We start from the raw sequence: 15,140 nt of genomic DNA on the forward strand, positions 1-15,140 counted from the left end.
AGCATATTCCTAAGGCTCTTTTTTATACGCAACTGGTCTCCAGCCCGGCTGTTTGATGACGCGATATCGTTGATCCAACGGTATCACAATCCGATTAGATGGCAGTGTTAGCGCGTCTGTAATGATGGTGTGATCCAGGCGGCGTGATAAGTCACGGCGTCAACTCATGAGAGCAACATGCGAGTATCGCCGGAGATGACGCGATTGCATTACACGCTGTCCTCATTTAGTACCAATGCCTAAAACAGGTAAGAAAAGCAGCAGACACTTTCCTAGCCAGATCGTCTACACAGATCCGGACACACATAACTGCCACTACCCGGATGGCATTTTATTTGCAGCCTGCAGCCATGGCGCCCCTTTTTACATCACCTGCAAGCGTAGTGAATGTCGCAAACGACTCTGATTTCATCGTGACGTCCGCCCTGAGGCATGCAGGCGTCGAACCACATCCGTGTATATCGATGCTTCCTCCGATCCTACCAGCAGTAAAATGCGCGGCCAGTGAAAAAAGACATCGTCTTTCACGCGCCTCCGCCAGCAGACCCACACCGGTTCCCGAACCACGCAGCCATCATACCGCAAACGGTTCTCCTAGCGCTCCCTGGCGGCCGCTGGTGGCGCCACCCTCGCCTGGCCGATTGGCGCGCTCCGAACCGATGACGGCGGGACTCTCCGAGCCGACCCCCCATGGCCCCTCCCCGTCTCCGCCGGGTCCGCCTCCGGCCTCGCCACGCGCTGCGCTAGTTTCTCCGCAGAGGTGCCCTGTCGTTTGTTGCCAGCCATTGCCTGCAGCTCCGTTCCGGCGCTGCTGGCGGCGCCGCCGCGACCCTGAGTCCAGGACCTGCCGCCTGGGTGGCGGCGGTGGCCGGGCGGGGTCGGCCGCGAGCGCGTTGACCCGTAGATGTTGGGCCGGGCGGCCGGACTAGCCGGGGTGCCGGTCCCACCCGCGGACCGGCCGGACCGGACCGGTCGGACCGCGCCGGCCGGGTGACGGTCCGAACTCGCCGACAGTCGCCGCGGGCGGACCGGCGGCGGGCCCGACTCGGTCTGAGCATTACACAGGCAGTGGCAAGGGCTAGACATGACAGGACCAGATGACATGTTTGAATATAAACAATATGATAATGGTATGGATAATGGATACAATGGCCGACATTCGGTAGGCATAGACTCGCGAAGGCTTCCACTTGTATAGCTAGCTTTTCCCGTATTTGAAATGACAAAATGGAAGAATAGTACAACATCACGCGATCATTGCATCATGTTTCTTTTCCATTACATTACGTGCGCGGCAAATCGCGCCTTTCGTCACATCGCGAGTACTATCACCTGTTGACTAATGATGGGGTCGTCGTCTGCCGAGGGTGGGTCATGGCTCAAGTCATCGGAGGAGCTCATCTCGATCCTCCACTCCTTCATCATTGTCAGGATATCTTGGGAGGGGCTGGCTTGCATGCATTCATCCTGAGGACGACGTCGGCTGATCATAACGCGCCTGCGCTCGTCTCGGCGATGTCGCTTGTTTCGGTCCGGAAGGGGTTTGGTCTGGAAGGGGTTTGGTCTGGAAGTGGTTCGGTCTGGAAGGGGTTCGGTCTGGAAGGGGTTCGGTTTGGAAGGGGTTCGGTCTGGAAGGGGTTCGGTTTGGAAAGGGTTTAGTCTGGAAGGGGTTCGATCTGGAAAGGGTTGGGTCTGGAAGGGGTTCGGTCTGGAAGAGGGTCGGACGACCTGTTCCGGTGAGCTCGAGGGCCTCCGCACCGAAACGATTATGATCAAGTTTCTAATGAAGCAGAGTCCGGCTCGGCGATTTTCCAAGAGTCTCACGGCTGACTGTCACGCCGTATTAGCTATCAATTATGCCATCCTTGTTAGCTGTAGCGTAGCCTCCTGGCATTTATCTTGCAGGATCTGACACTCGTGACTAAGGGCTCAACTTGCCCATTTCTTGGAAACGTCGCACGAAGCATACAACGCGTACGTGCTCTTACATCACGGGATAGGCATGCGAATCCCTTGTGCTGTTGGTTTAGGGGTCAGCGCAACCACACGACTGCCCTGCGGATGGCGAGAACTCTACGAGCTTATGGGAGTGTCATGTCATTAATCCATCACATTGTGTGGCCACTCATGACGTAGCATAGAAGAAAAAATCCTGGAACAGATGTTTTCGGAAAGATGCTAGTCTTCCATGTGAAAAATACGCAATGGATCTGAGTTCCAGGTCTTTGTTACCACAGCGGCTACCGAATCGGTTTGGCTGAACAATGATCAGCGCTCGTCGAAGGAAAAATACTGACCACGATCCAGGGGTGGGCGGCCACTTCGGAAGCAGTGCTTCTGTAGGCCGGATCTAAATGCAGCATTCTTCCAAGCAGGTCGCGGGCCCCTGGCGAGACAGTGCCCAGCCCCGGATCACTCTGGGGGCGGGAGGGGGGGGGGGGGGGGGGGGCGGTCAGTGGCAGCACGGCGGCGGCTACGCCAAGGGTTCCACCAACGACTTCGTTAATAAGTACTCACTCGCGGGACATTGATGTAGTGCGGCATGGATCACGAGGCTTACATTTTACACGGCATTGCTCTCAGTAAATGATGGCATGTGCTGATACATCGAGTCAAAACGGCTCAGCCACATCAACGGAAAGGAATGCCATGTAATAATGACAGCAGCTTAGGTACAACTCTGATGGCTGCTGCAGGGAAGTGCTGGGTCAAGGTGGCTTAGTGTAGAAGTGCAGGGGGCTGGAAAAACAATAGAGATCGATAACATTCGGTAACATGTGCTTTGAAAGCATTTCGCTCGTCGCTGGAGCTCAACTATGCGTCCAGCGGTGGTAACGGCGCATTGAAAGTCAGATTGTCGAATGTTAATCGGGGGACACAAAGCGACAGAACCCTTTGAAATAATCGCGCTTGCACCAGTTGAGACGTCGGTGCAAACACTGCATACCTGAAGGTTTGGTGGCGGGCAAGTGCCGTATGCAGGAAGGCATGCGATGACCGTAGACACTGCCTGTAGACTGCCGCACACCGACAGATCCTATGCTCGCAAGGCAGGGCGCCGAGGGGTACTAAGTTTGCAAACTAAGGTACCGAAAGACAGGGAGCAGCCGGTGATTTCGCCCAGGAGAGTGCCGAATCGGCTCATGGGCCCTTTCATCAATTTTAACCCTGTTTGTTCCTGCAGGGGACCTATTTGGGGTCCCGATTCTGGAGCCCTGTTAGACTAATGAGCTTTCTTTGATGCCTTGGGAACCCGTTTTTATGTCATAGAAGCCCTATCCGATGTCTCAGACCATCCAAAAGTGCTGGGGCTCCCAGGGGCCTTGCACCTCCAGAGCCGAGGAACAGGGCATGGACACCAAAGCACCCCCTTAGCTACGCCCTTGCTGGCAGGTGCCGTACCTTTCCGCTGAGGTGCTGGTAGGTAACGCACTGAATGCTGAACACGCCAACAGCTACTGTTCGGTTGGGAACTGGCAAAGACCGCACCCATCTGCAAGTCGATGCTGCACAGGCAGCTTGGGTTGCCAGCAAATGCTGTTCCTGCACGCTGTGTTTCCAGTGGAAAGCGCATCTTCGCGTTCAGACACCGACGTATGCTGTATCTCTCCCGCAGAGGTTGGGGTTACCTCAGATGCTAATTGGGGCACCCCTTACCTGCAGGTCGGGGCGCCGTCAGAAGCTGCACCTGCAGGCTGGGCGCCGTCAGAAGCTGCACCTGCAGGTCGGGGCGCCGTCAGAAGCTGCACCTGCAGGTCTGGGCGCCGTCAGAAGCTGCACCTGCAGGCTGGGCGCCGTCAGAAGCTGCACCTGCAGGTCGGGGCGCCGTCAGAAGCTGTACCTGCAGGGTGGGCGCCGTCAGAAGCTGCACCTGCAGGTCGGGGCGCCGTCAGAAGCTGCACCTGCAGGTCGGGGCGCCGTCAGAAGCTGCACCTGCAGGCTGGGCGCCGTCAGGAAGCTGCACCTGCAGGCTGGGCGCCGTCGGAAGCTGCACCTGCAGGCTGGGCGCCGTCAGAAGCTGCACCTGCAGGTTGGGTGTCGAGGGATGCTTTATCTGCGGTTGCAGTCCCATCAGGTGCTGTACCAGCAAGGTGGGGCCCCGTAGGCTGCTATACCTGCAGGCTGGGTACCTGTAGACGCTGTACCTGCAGGTTGGGTACCTGTGAATGCTGCACCTGCAGGTTGGGTTTCGGAGGATGCTGTTCCTGCATGTTACTTTTCCATGGTGCTGTACCTGCAGATTGGGGGGAGGGGGGCGTCCGATGCTATACCTGCATTAGGTGCTGTACCTGAAGGTTAGGGTACTGGTGGACACTGTGCCTGCAGGTTCGGGTGCCGGTAGATGCTGTACCTGCAGGTTGTAGTCATGTCAGGCGCTGTACCTACAGGTTGGGGTGCCGATGGATGCTGTACCTGCAGGTTTGGTGTCGGGGGATGCTGTACCTGCAGGTTGCAGTCCTGTCAGGTGCTGTACCTGCAGGTTAGGGTGCCGGTGGATGCTGTACAACACGTCGCGCTCGCTGCCGCCCAGGTAGGGACTGTGGCCGGCGATGAGAGTGTAGAGGATGACACCCATGGACCAGACGTCGCACTGCTGACTGTACGCCCGCTCACTCAGGATCTCAGGCGCTGCCGAAAACGGGGTTCACCGATATAGACTCTCCGAGGAGGGGGCGGGAGTGGTGTCGGAGTGGCAGACGAGATCCACCGGTATGGACTCTCCGGGGAGGAGACGAAAATGGTGCCGTAGTGGCAGAAGGGGTTCACCGTCGCGGACTCTCCGGGGAGGAGATGGGAGTGGTGCCGGAGTGGCAGAAAGGGTCCACCGTTAGAGATTTCCGAGGAGACGGGAGTGGTACAGGAGTGTTTCAAATAGATGGTGAGAAGGAGCATGCGCTATTGCATCAACAAGTACGTTTTTATGGAACGTTTTCGTGCTTACTAGGCCTGTTTTTATCTCGTGTTTGCGGGCTGTCTGTGTACTGTGTATTAGTGCTCTGCATGTGTGGGTGAGTTTTTGTGCGTTGGATGTCGTTCTTACCTTGGTGTTCCTATTAACTTTGACGCGACACCCAGAATAGCCGTTTTTACACATTGGTTTGTGTTTTGTTGTCAGTGTATGCATGCATACAGCGTGGCCTCCATGATTTTCCTATCGATCCCCCCCCCCGCACCAAGATATAATATGCATATCACCCAAGCACTGCAATAGCAATAAAACAACAGTTTTGCTATGGTTTTCCAAAATTCCTTGCCCCAATGCATATTATGAAGCCCCGTTCCTGATCTGCAATCGGTCACATATGTTTTAGATTATTTTGTTTGATTTCAAAATGTAATAAATCTTTGATTTATCCTCGTGCCGCGGTTTCACGCTTTAATGATGTAATTATGGAAGCATGTCGCAAGTACCCGACCGTCATTGTTGGTCATAGTTATTACGTACAATTATCCGTGCATAGTGTCGGTGCTCAAAAATTGGTTGAAATGGGAACCCAATATATGTGTGCCAGGTTGGAAGAGATTGCGTCTAAGGTGCCGAAAAGTGGGCAAAATAGGCTGAATGATGATTTTTTCAGATCTGTGGCCACAGACACAGTGATGAGCGGAAGGCTTTTGACCCTGGAAGAGTTACGCGTCAACAGGCAGGCTCCCGATTCTCATTTGGTTGTGGTAGATATTTCCGAATTTTGACCCGTATGAGAAGCATGGAGGAGGTTTGCCAGTGCCAATCAGATCTACCGCAAATTCTTTATTTTTTGCGTGATGTCTTTGCGCCAAGTGCTTCGGGTAGTTTGTTCCACATGCGAGTGGTGTTCGGTATGAATGATCGTTGTAGCAAATATGTTGTTCTGTCCTCGGGCAGTGTTTGAGTTCTGGAGGTTCTGAGTGCTGTGCCAGTGTTTGTGATGCGTGCATGGGGAGTATTTGTCTAATATGGTGAGGTCCTTGGTGTTTTATGTCCATCGTTATGTGAAAAAATGACAGCTCGTACAACCTTCGTTGTGTCTTGTGTGTGTTTCACCCCATGTGTACCACCTAATGTGTTCCACCCCAAGCCTCATCTAATTCATCCGTCGACGGCCCGAGTAAAATTCCTGTCACGAGTCTCGCCGCTCTGTTTTGTGTTTTTTTTTATTCGTTGTTCGTCTTGTGATGTAACATGTGCGTCAAAAACAATGTCACCATAGTCAAAAGGAGGCTTAATGTACGTTTTATGTATGTTACTGAGTGTGCTGTGATGTATGTTTTTAGCTATGGGGTAAAGTGGGTTTATTGCTATCTTACCTTTTCGATGATGTTATTTGCTGTGTGTGATATTCCATATCTGTAGATAGAGTAAGTCCTAGGTGTTTGTATGCTTCGGTGTCAGGGTGAATGTGTTGGCCTGATAATTTTAGCATTGGCTGCGTGTAATGCGTTTTGCGGCTAAATGTCTGTTGCATCGTTTCAAAGGTGTTGAATCTCATGCTCACTGTCTGCTGTTGTCGTCATTAGCATGCAAGTTGCCTTGAAGAGAATCCGGAGCCACTTCGATATCGTTTAATGTTTAAGAGACGTAGAGGGAAGTGTCATCGGCGTAAAAGATCATGTCATAAGTTACTCTGTCAGCCACTCCGTCAAGATACATTAAAGCCCGCCGGAGTCTTAGACCGATCACTGCGGGCAGCCAGAACCTACAGTCGCTCTCGGAGAAGTGGCGTCTCCATCCTCACCTTTTCTGTTCCGTTTGTCAGGCATGGTTTCAGTGGAGTACTAGTACTAGTAGCAGAGTGCCCGATAAGAATACACCGTTTTCACATTTGTAAGGAAGTCCATCGTGCCATTTTTCAACATATTTAGAAATGTCGAGGACCACGTCAAAAGTTAAATGTTACATGTCAAAAGAGACACATTGTATGTGTTCGAGGTACAATAATTGTGTTAAAGCCCAAGTGAGAAGTTTCCTTTGGCCCATTTGTGAGTCTTCTTTGAAAATCATTACAAAGGAACGAGATTCATCGTGGCAAGCGAAGACTCATACCGCATGCCCTTGTTAGACGGGTGACGTACGGCCCAACGCTCACGAATAATGGCTGTCATCTCAGCGTCGCCTCAATCGCACCCTGAGGAGTAAAACCGGCTCTGCAAGGCCTCACGCACCCATGCAGTACGGCGTGCCGCAAAACAGGTTCATCATGTGATCGTGGTCCCGTTTATCCTTGACCTCGGCCAAACCGAAGTCGGACAGCTTGGCACAGGGCTGGTCGCTTGTGGCGCCATCTGATTCGGTTTCCGACGCCAGTGGCGCCGCCAGCAGGACGTTCTCCAGCTTCAGGTCACGGTGTACGATACCTGAGAGAGAAGTTCGGTGGGCGGACACTGATTAGGCGTAAACCCCAATATTTGACCCGATTTGACCCTGATGTCGATGGGATATGCACTCAAAACATCACCTGTATTGATGAAATTTGTCATATAGTCCTACGACGCATTCAGAGCTCCCATCCAAACAAGGATTCGTGCGCTCAATTTCGAGAATGCATTGTGTCGTCTCCTCTAACTTTTAACTTACAAACCTTTGCAAACGAGTTCATAGCTTGGTGGCCTGGTATTTCCCAAACTTTCGATGGAGTTATGTCCGGACTTTTAAGCGTGCAAAAATATATAAAACGTACTAAGCCAAGCTCCATCACGATCCACTCAACGGCATCGAAGAAAGGTCTCACGAAAGGATTGGAGCGGGGGTTGCACCGCTCTACGCTGAGCGTACTTCGACAGCTTTAGTGCTGAACTCCTACGCCCATAACGCTTTTTAATGCAGAAGATCCTCATGCGTTTTCAGAGGATATCCCTTGCGTGTGGGGCGAGGATTCACGCCTCTAGGACGGTCCCGCACCAAAGCAGGCACTTCCCGACAGTATTATAGGGCATTAATCTCCCACCACATGTCCGTCACAGGCTGTCGAAAGCTGCCAACACCACAGCAGCGAACCTGGACACACAAGGTCTCGAGGGCTTCAGGCCCATCGACCAACACAAGTTCCCAGCCATTGAGGAGGGAGACTGTGTCCTCCCGTGTCCCCAGCTGACACGTAGTTGCACTCACCGTGCCTGTGGAGGTAGTGAATAGCATCAGTGATGCCGGCCATGATCCCCCTGGCGGCCCGCTCCGGTATCTTGCCCTTCTCCCGGCAGAAGGTGGCCAGCTCACCCCTCTCACACAGCTCTAGGATCAGGTACACGTTCTGCCGGGTCAGCCGGGACCAGGACACTGTACAGTGTGTGGAGATTCATTCCTCTCGGTTCCAACTATTCAAAACCCACAAGAATTCCTGAATACCGCGAACATCGATTTCTGGGAACCAAGTAGAAGTGCATTCAAGGGAGAGGACATCGAGGAACGTCCCCATCCCCTCAATTTTTTCATCTTTTTTCATGTGACTGAACTTCGAAAATAAAAAATTGAGACACACAGATGGTAAGCCGATCGAAAACAAACAATATTTTTGTACGCCGCGCTAGAAATTTTGTGCGTTGAGCGTGCTAAAATCGGCCTATTGTGGACCAATTTTGAGTTGTTTTTATCCCCCATGTTCTGCACACACCCCTGGGTCTGAAGCACTTTAAGGTGTTACATGATCGTGTCTGGGAAATAAGAGCATGCACTTTTTTAATGGATATGAAGACAAGCACGCATTGCGTGCTGCTGTGGACCATTTCAGTTTTAGAGCAATGTGTATGGTCAAAACACGAGTTAGCCCAATCTGCCGAAAGTTCATGGAGCCCGGACCCGAGTCCAGCAATGACAACCCCAATGGTGGTACATGTTGTCGCAGATGAACTCACGTCAGATGTCTCAAATATCTCGCGCAAGTACACAATGTTTGGATGCTCCACCATCTTCAAAACCTGAATTTCGCGACCCAGTAATAGCATCTTCAGCTTGTTCTGCGAAAAAAATCGAAAAATAGCATTGGACAGGTGCACCAATATCATCGGAACGATCAGCCCACGCTGTTAGCCACGTGTTGTGTGACTGCATATAGGACAACAGAAAACATTCTTTTCCGTCGCTTAAGAGCATTTGAGTATCCATTGAACCATTTCGGCGGCAAGCCACGCACCGCATCTCTACCGTACTGTACCAAACACAGCTGGTCTCAAGACACTTAACAATCAGTTGCGCTCCCCACACTGCCAACATCACCAAGGCTCCAGTTCCTCTCCTCTTCCCCACCCTCTCCTTGTTTGCCACTCACGCTGCTCTTCGCTACCACCTTGGCAGCCCAGATGAGGCCGGTACTGCGCTCGCGCGCCGCCCACACCGTGCCGAAGTTGCCGCGTCCCAGCTGCGCGCCCAGCTCGTACTTGCGCAGCACGGCCTCGGCCGTCGGCAGCCGGTAGTGCGGCACCGGCTGCTGGCGCAGCCCGCGAGGCCGCCAGGGCGCTGCACCGGCGCCGGCGCGACCTCCTCGGCCGCTCCCCTGGGACGTGGAGGCGGCTGTTGTCGACATGGCGGCCGTAGGGTCGCTGCGCGGGCGAACAAGGCTCAGGCGGGGCCGGACGACTTCTGGGGCGATGGCTTGTTCGGGATTGTTGCCGGTACAGGGAAAACTGGATCGGTTTGGATTGTGTTGGTATCACGCTATGCACGTTGCTGTTTTGATTCCTGAGATAGATGTCAGCCATGCCAAGCTACAACATCCATCTAGTTTTAACTCGGTGTTGAAAAAATCCTAGTTCGTGACAATTCATTCCCGGGTGCCTCCCATTTCCTGTCGGAGAGGGAAGGGCCCCGCAGGACGCCTCTCAGATAAGAAGCACCGACCACTTCCTCGCCAGTGTAATGTCTTAGGAGTCATCCCGATGATACTAAAATGAACATTTGCAAAGGACCGTAGTGCCATGGAAGGGACAAATATTGATCTTCTAATGACGTCACAAAGATTACTACCGCTTGCCGCTGGCAACAAAAACAGCTGCTCTTGACTAACGGTCTCAGCATGCTTATGCAGGTGCATACATTCTACCCGAAGGCTTGATTGGAACGAAGTGCTTGAGCCCAACAGTACTTCCTTAAACATTGTTTCCTTCACTAGTGCGGCCGGCTCCCAATGGGACTTCCCGTCGTCAAGCTTATCACATGATACGACAGCTTTGCAGCAGCTCTTGCAGCTTCCACTTACGCAAATGAGATAGCATTCACTGATGCCAAAAGCCCCCGGTGTATACGGCTTCCGCGCCATAGCCTCCTGATGACGCCCACTGACTACCGGAAACGCTGGTGCCTTTAGCGGCGAGAGGAGGGTCTCACACGAGGACGTCGACTTTGGCGGCAGCGGAGGCCACGTTGAACCGGTGGACGTCCTTGAATATGTAGGTTTGAGAAAAGTCACAACTCGGAGTCGTGCCACCATGGCGTGACTCATGGATCACCTGTGAAACAGATCCAAAGCACACCGAGGTTCTACAAGAACCACGGTATAACCATAAAGATACCCGAGATGCGGGGATTTATACACAGACACACACAGACACACCCACACACACACACACACACACACACACACCCACACCCACACACACACACACACCACACACACACACACACATATATATATATATATATATATATATATATATATATATATATATATACGAATTTACATAGAAGAGGTAATGAGGCACTGTAGACGATGTTCAGTACGCTAACAGAATTTAGTGGGTGACATGCTGGAGGCAGAATGTAAAACTGTCGTGGGTGCCCGTCACGCATTGTCTGAACTAACTAAAGCTGACTATATTCTCTCATAAGTTTGCCGAGAAACTCTCAAGCTTCCCACATCATTACAACTCTCCCGCACCCCTGTGACGTCACGAGCGGGGCGTTGCAGCGCGCAACCGTCATGGCAAGCGGACGGCCGCTGCTGCGCCTGCGCGGCCAGGCGTAGCGCCTGGGGTCGCCAGGGTAACACGGCTGACCGTTACCGGTGGTCCCCGGACGCCGGTGCGCGGCCAGCGTGGCGCGCAATTAGCCACGATTCAAGCGCCTCGCTCCAGATTGCCGGGGAAAGGCTGGCCGGGCTATAGGGATTAACTAGCTTCTTCAGACTGGCGGTGGGCTGGAAGGTTTAGCGGGTGTATGGCTCGTTGAGAAGCTGTGACGAGCATCCTACGCGGGCCGAAGTATTGGAAGTTGATTGGTTGTTTGTGTCAGAAATGATCCTCTGTTACATACACAGGAGAGTAAACATTCATTAGGATTATCGTTCCTCATTTTTCTATCTCCCTGTCCCTTTCCTTAGTACTTACCTTTCCCAAACACTCCGACTACGTTTTTGGACGGACAGCCTCGCATTACCTGTCCGTTGCTGTAAAAATTGCCTTTCATTTACGGAAAATTACTTCGTGCAAAGGTACACGTGACGCGAAAGTGCCTCAACTGAACAACGAGACGCCATCTGTGCAGCGGTACAGCGCCCTGCAGGCATAACATGCTCTCACCATTCTGCACAACCATTCGCGCCTACCAGACGGAGGGGGCTGTTCGGAGACGGAGTCACACGGAGAGCTCCTGAGACCTCCAGGCGGGCGCTATCGCGGACCACTTGGTAGCCGGCGGCGCGGCCTCCGTCCAAGTGGGGCGTGAGGCAGCGAACGGACGGCGGGCGCACGCGCCGGCGCCGGGTCGCGGTCCTACGATTACGCCGTGAGACCGACGACACGCAGCGGCGCCGCCGGCGGCCGCAGGTCACGGCGGGTCACGCCCCAGGCGCGCACGCCAGTCAGCGGCGGTGGCGGTGGCGCGGCGGCGCTGGGTGTGGGAGCGCCCGGCGCGCCCGGCCGGCTGGCTACCCAGTCAGGGGCGAGCCGGCCGCCGGCGGCGGAGTGCCAGGCGATGGCGGCCGTGACCAGGCTCTCGCGGTCCTGCACCGCCGCCGTACCGCGTACCCACACTCCATGGCCGGGCGTGGCCTTGAGCTCGGGTGGGACCGGGGTAGCTAGGCTCTCACGTTCCTTTGCCGGCTCAAAGGTCGGCCGCGGAGTCTCACGTATATTTTAGCATTTCAAAAGCCACGTGAGGGAAATGCCATTGCGAAATGCGATTCGTTGTCGGGAAGTGCGATTGTATGGTCTCGTGTATGTTTCACCGACCAGCAAAGGGAAGCATTTAACTGGCATACAGAGATGCACGGTTCAAGAGGTGTGGCGATGAGCTTATGCAAGGAAGCATCGCTGTGGCAAACTGTACTCAAACGCCTGACATCTCCTTGGATCATTTCAATCGTTATATTAAGTGTGCACTTACCCGGCACTGCCAGCAAAAACAATTTCAAACATTCGCGCGCGCACTGAAATGTATGGATTTTTCATGTTTGTAGAAATGTTCCGAAATAGCTATTCACTAAGAAATGTATGAAAGCAGCCCACATTCACTCGCACGCTGACAGTGGCGAGACATCTAGGCCCGCGTGTAATTGAACAAAAACAGCTGCACCTTAAAACCCTTGAGTCGTCCAATCACTCCAGTAATAATGCACCGAACCATCTTTTGTCAGCCAAATGCATTGAGCAGCGTTCAGCGCAAAGGACAGTGATCTGTAATCTCCGTTGCAATGGACACCACAGAGCGCCGTCCTTTAGGAATGCTCATTACGGCCCACCACGCACCCTTTAAAGGCCTGTTGGTAAACACCAAACACTTTCATCATCGACTGGTTGCCTCAGCGCGATGACTCACGACCTGAAGCGGGTTGGCGGACTCGTTTGATTACGTCACAGGTGTAAGGCACGGCGGCGGCCGCATTTCTGCGGCTGCCGTGACCGGAAGGCAGGGCCGAGCGGGCAGCAGGCCTTTCACGCGCCGACTGCAAATACCGGAGGACTGCTGGCAGCGCGCATGCACGGGCGGAGGCTGCTGATAAGGAGCGTGCGGCAATGCTCCCCGGAACAATATTATCGGCAATAAAAACACGCAATTGAGTTATTTTTCGTGAATGATACCGCAGCCAATCCCGCGCCCACATTCTTCTCTTTTGAGACTGCCTGGACTGACTTGCATGCGGTTGAATAACGCATCAGTGTTGTTTCATCGATGCTTTGTCAAAGTTTGGGACCACGCTTTGATGATTGCGCCCAACGACTGTTGCAAAGACGATTGGTGCTCACGCGCGTCAGTCATTGGTTTCTTTGTGTCGGTGACTTCCATGTTATCGGTACCGCAATGGGCAAACATCTTGCGTAGTTGACTTGCACGTGCTTTGTTCACGTTCACCGCCTGCCTGAACAAAGCTGGGAGAAGTTATTGTAGCAAGACAGTCAGAATGAGCGCTTCTGTACGAAGACATACCAAAACCCTCATGTTCTGGTAACAATTGTATGATCACTGCCGGGCTTGCCATGCCTCTTTGTCACCTACGTGCAAATCCTATACTTTTGCACAAAACTGACGTCAAATCATAACCACCAGCAACATCAGCAATCCGACACACTCATGATGTACTGGCCTCCAGAATCGAGAACCCCCCGTGTCGTGGCCTTCGTCGCTGGCTTGTGGCGTTGCAAGAGCGCTCTTTTGTGATGGCGGCTGCGCCTTATACGTCCAGCCTCGCCGGGCGGCGCGCATGCGGATGAGGCGAGACAGATTTGACGGCGGCGAAGGCCCGGCGCCGTGGCTGCCGGCTCAGATGGCTTCCGCCCCGTGCGGCCCGCCGACATCCGGCCGCAATGTCAGCCCAATGACACCTGGCGGCGGAGAGCGCTGCCTAATTTTTGACTCCGCGGCGAAATGGCTTGCGACAGCCACACCGCGGTAAGGGGATGACGTTGTTTAGCCAACGCTGGCGCGTTCGTTTCCCAACACTGGTAAAACGTGTCCGGTTGGTTCGGCGCATCGTCCTGTCACTGCCGGCGGCGCCCCCCCCCCCCCTCCCCTCTCGCGCGTGGTCTGCCTGAGTCACTGCAGCTCCGGAGCGGCGCACCGGCACGCGCTCCCTGACTGAGACTCACCAAACCGCCGCCCAGCCCGAATTTCCCGACTGCCGGCACGGACGGAAGCGTGACAGGTACGTCACGCCGCGTCACGCGCCGCCCACGGTCGTGGCGCGTGCGTCACGACGGCGCGCCCGGATCGTAACGTTCTGGGAAGCTGCGGCGGCACACTTTGAGGGTGGCGCCGCGCTACTTGAGGATGGATCACAGTGGTCTGAGAGCCGCTGCGCACTTTGAAGACGGCTGCGTCCAGTCAACATGACAGGCAGAGGGCGGGCATGCGCTGCATGCTGTGGGCATAGTTTACAAAATAGCGTGGATGTTGAGTTCTTTGCAAGATCACGTCCAATGTGTCCTTGAAGCCACCTTACAGATGAGCCCCGTCCATAGCACTGCTCGGAGCTATCGATCAAAACCCGCCACGAAAGCGGGGAAGCAAATGCTGTACGCAGATACCAACATACCGACTGCGTGGAAGTGCTAATCGATTGAAATGACTTTGAATAAGAACATCCTTGCTGATGGTCTCAGAAGAGATCATGCTAAATGTCTCTGCATTGCAAAATCTTCAATCTATGAGGCAAGACTTAAACGAACTTTGTCGCGGGTTATGACATACACGCGCTACTGAAATGTTGATGAAATTACGCCACTTATGTGATAAGCATATAGTTTGATAGAAACTACCGTAAGACTCAACAGCTACAAAACACTTCGAGTGACCAAAAATCCGACAGCTTCGTAGCATGCGGCTACAGGTGAAATATTAATAAAATATCTCATTAACAGTTATTGTTTACCTTACTCCCAGTCATGCGCTCCTGATCTAGCGTGTTGTCAGCGCGCTTTCCCATGTCCTCGCTCCCTCGCACCCCATCTTGACCTCGGGCCTTTAATTCATTCCACATTCATCCCGACTTCATGTTAATGAACGTTAAATGAGCCCAAGTGAAAACCGCTGGGCTCCGCACGGCAGTTTCTCCTGCGCGGAGGTGGCCGCATATCTTCGTCACCAGGTCAATGTCGGCGTGCCAGACCAATGCCAGCCGGCCGGGCGCTCTCCACGCAGCAGACTGCGGGCGGCAGGACGGCTGGGCGGCGGGCGATGATTGGTCGACGGCACCGGCGGCTCGACGCGGAGAATAAATTGAGTCCCGGAATGCCGA

General features: G+C 53.8%; 1 protein-coding gene across 1 annotated transcript; it reads right to left on the reverse strand.

Moving 5' to 3' along the window:
* Positions 1 to 594: 594 nt before the first annotated feature.
* On the reverse strand, positions 595 to 14,828 carry LOC119107458 (serine/threonine-protein kinase 33). The gene is made up of 9 exons (XM_037230902.1): positions 14,780 to 14,828; positions 13,993 to 14,021; positions 9,243 to 9,365; positions 8,830 to 8,931; positions 8,090 to 8,228; positions 7,144 to 7,335; positions 4,475 to 4,629; positions 2,298 to 2,417; positions 595 to 633 (listed from the first exon to the last, which is right to left on the reverse strand). Exons 1-9 carry the CDS (start codon positions 14,826 to 14,828, stop codon positions 595 to 597), a joined length of 948 nt encoding a protein of 315 aa, XP_037086797.1.
* Between the last annotated feature and the right edge of the window lie 312 nt (positions 14,829 to 15,140).

The sequence above is a fragment of the Pollicipes pollicipes genome, unplaced genomic scaffold, assembly GCF_011947565.3.
Source record: "Pollicipes pollicipes isolate AB1234 unplaced genomic scaffold, Ppol_2.1 Scaffold_6686;HRSCAF=7923_pilon_pilon_pilon, whole genome shotgun sequence".
NCBI classification, from domain to species: Eukaryota; Metazoa; Arthropoda; class Thecostraca; order Pollicipedomorpha; family Pollicipedidae; genus Pollicipes; species Pollicipes pollicipes.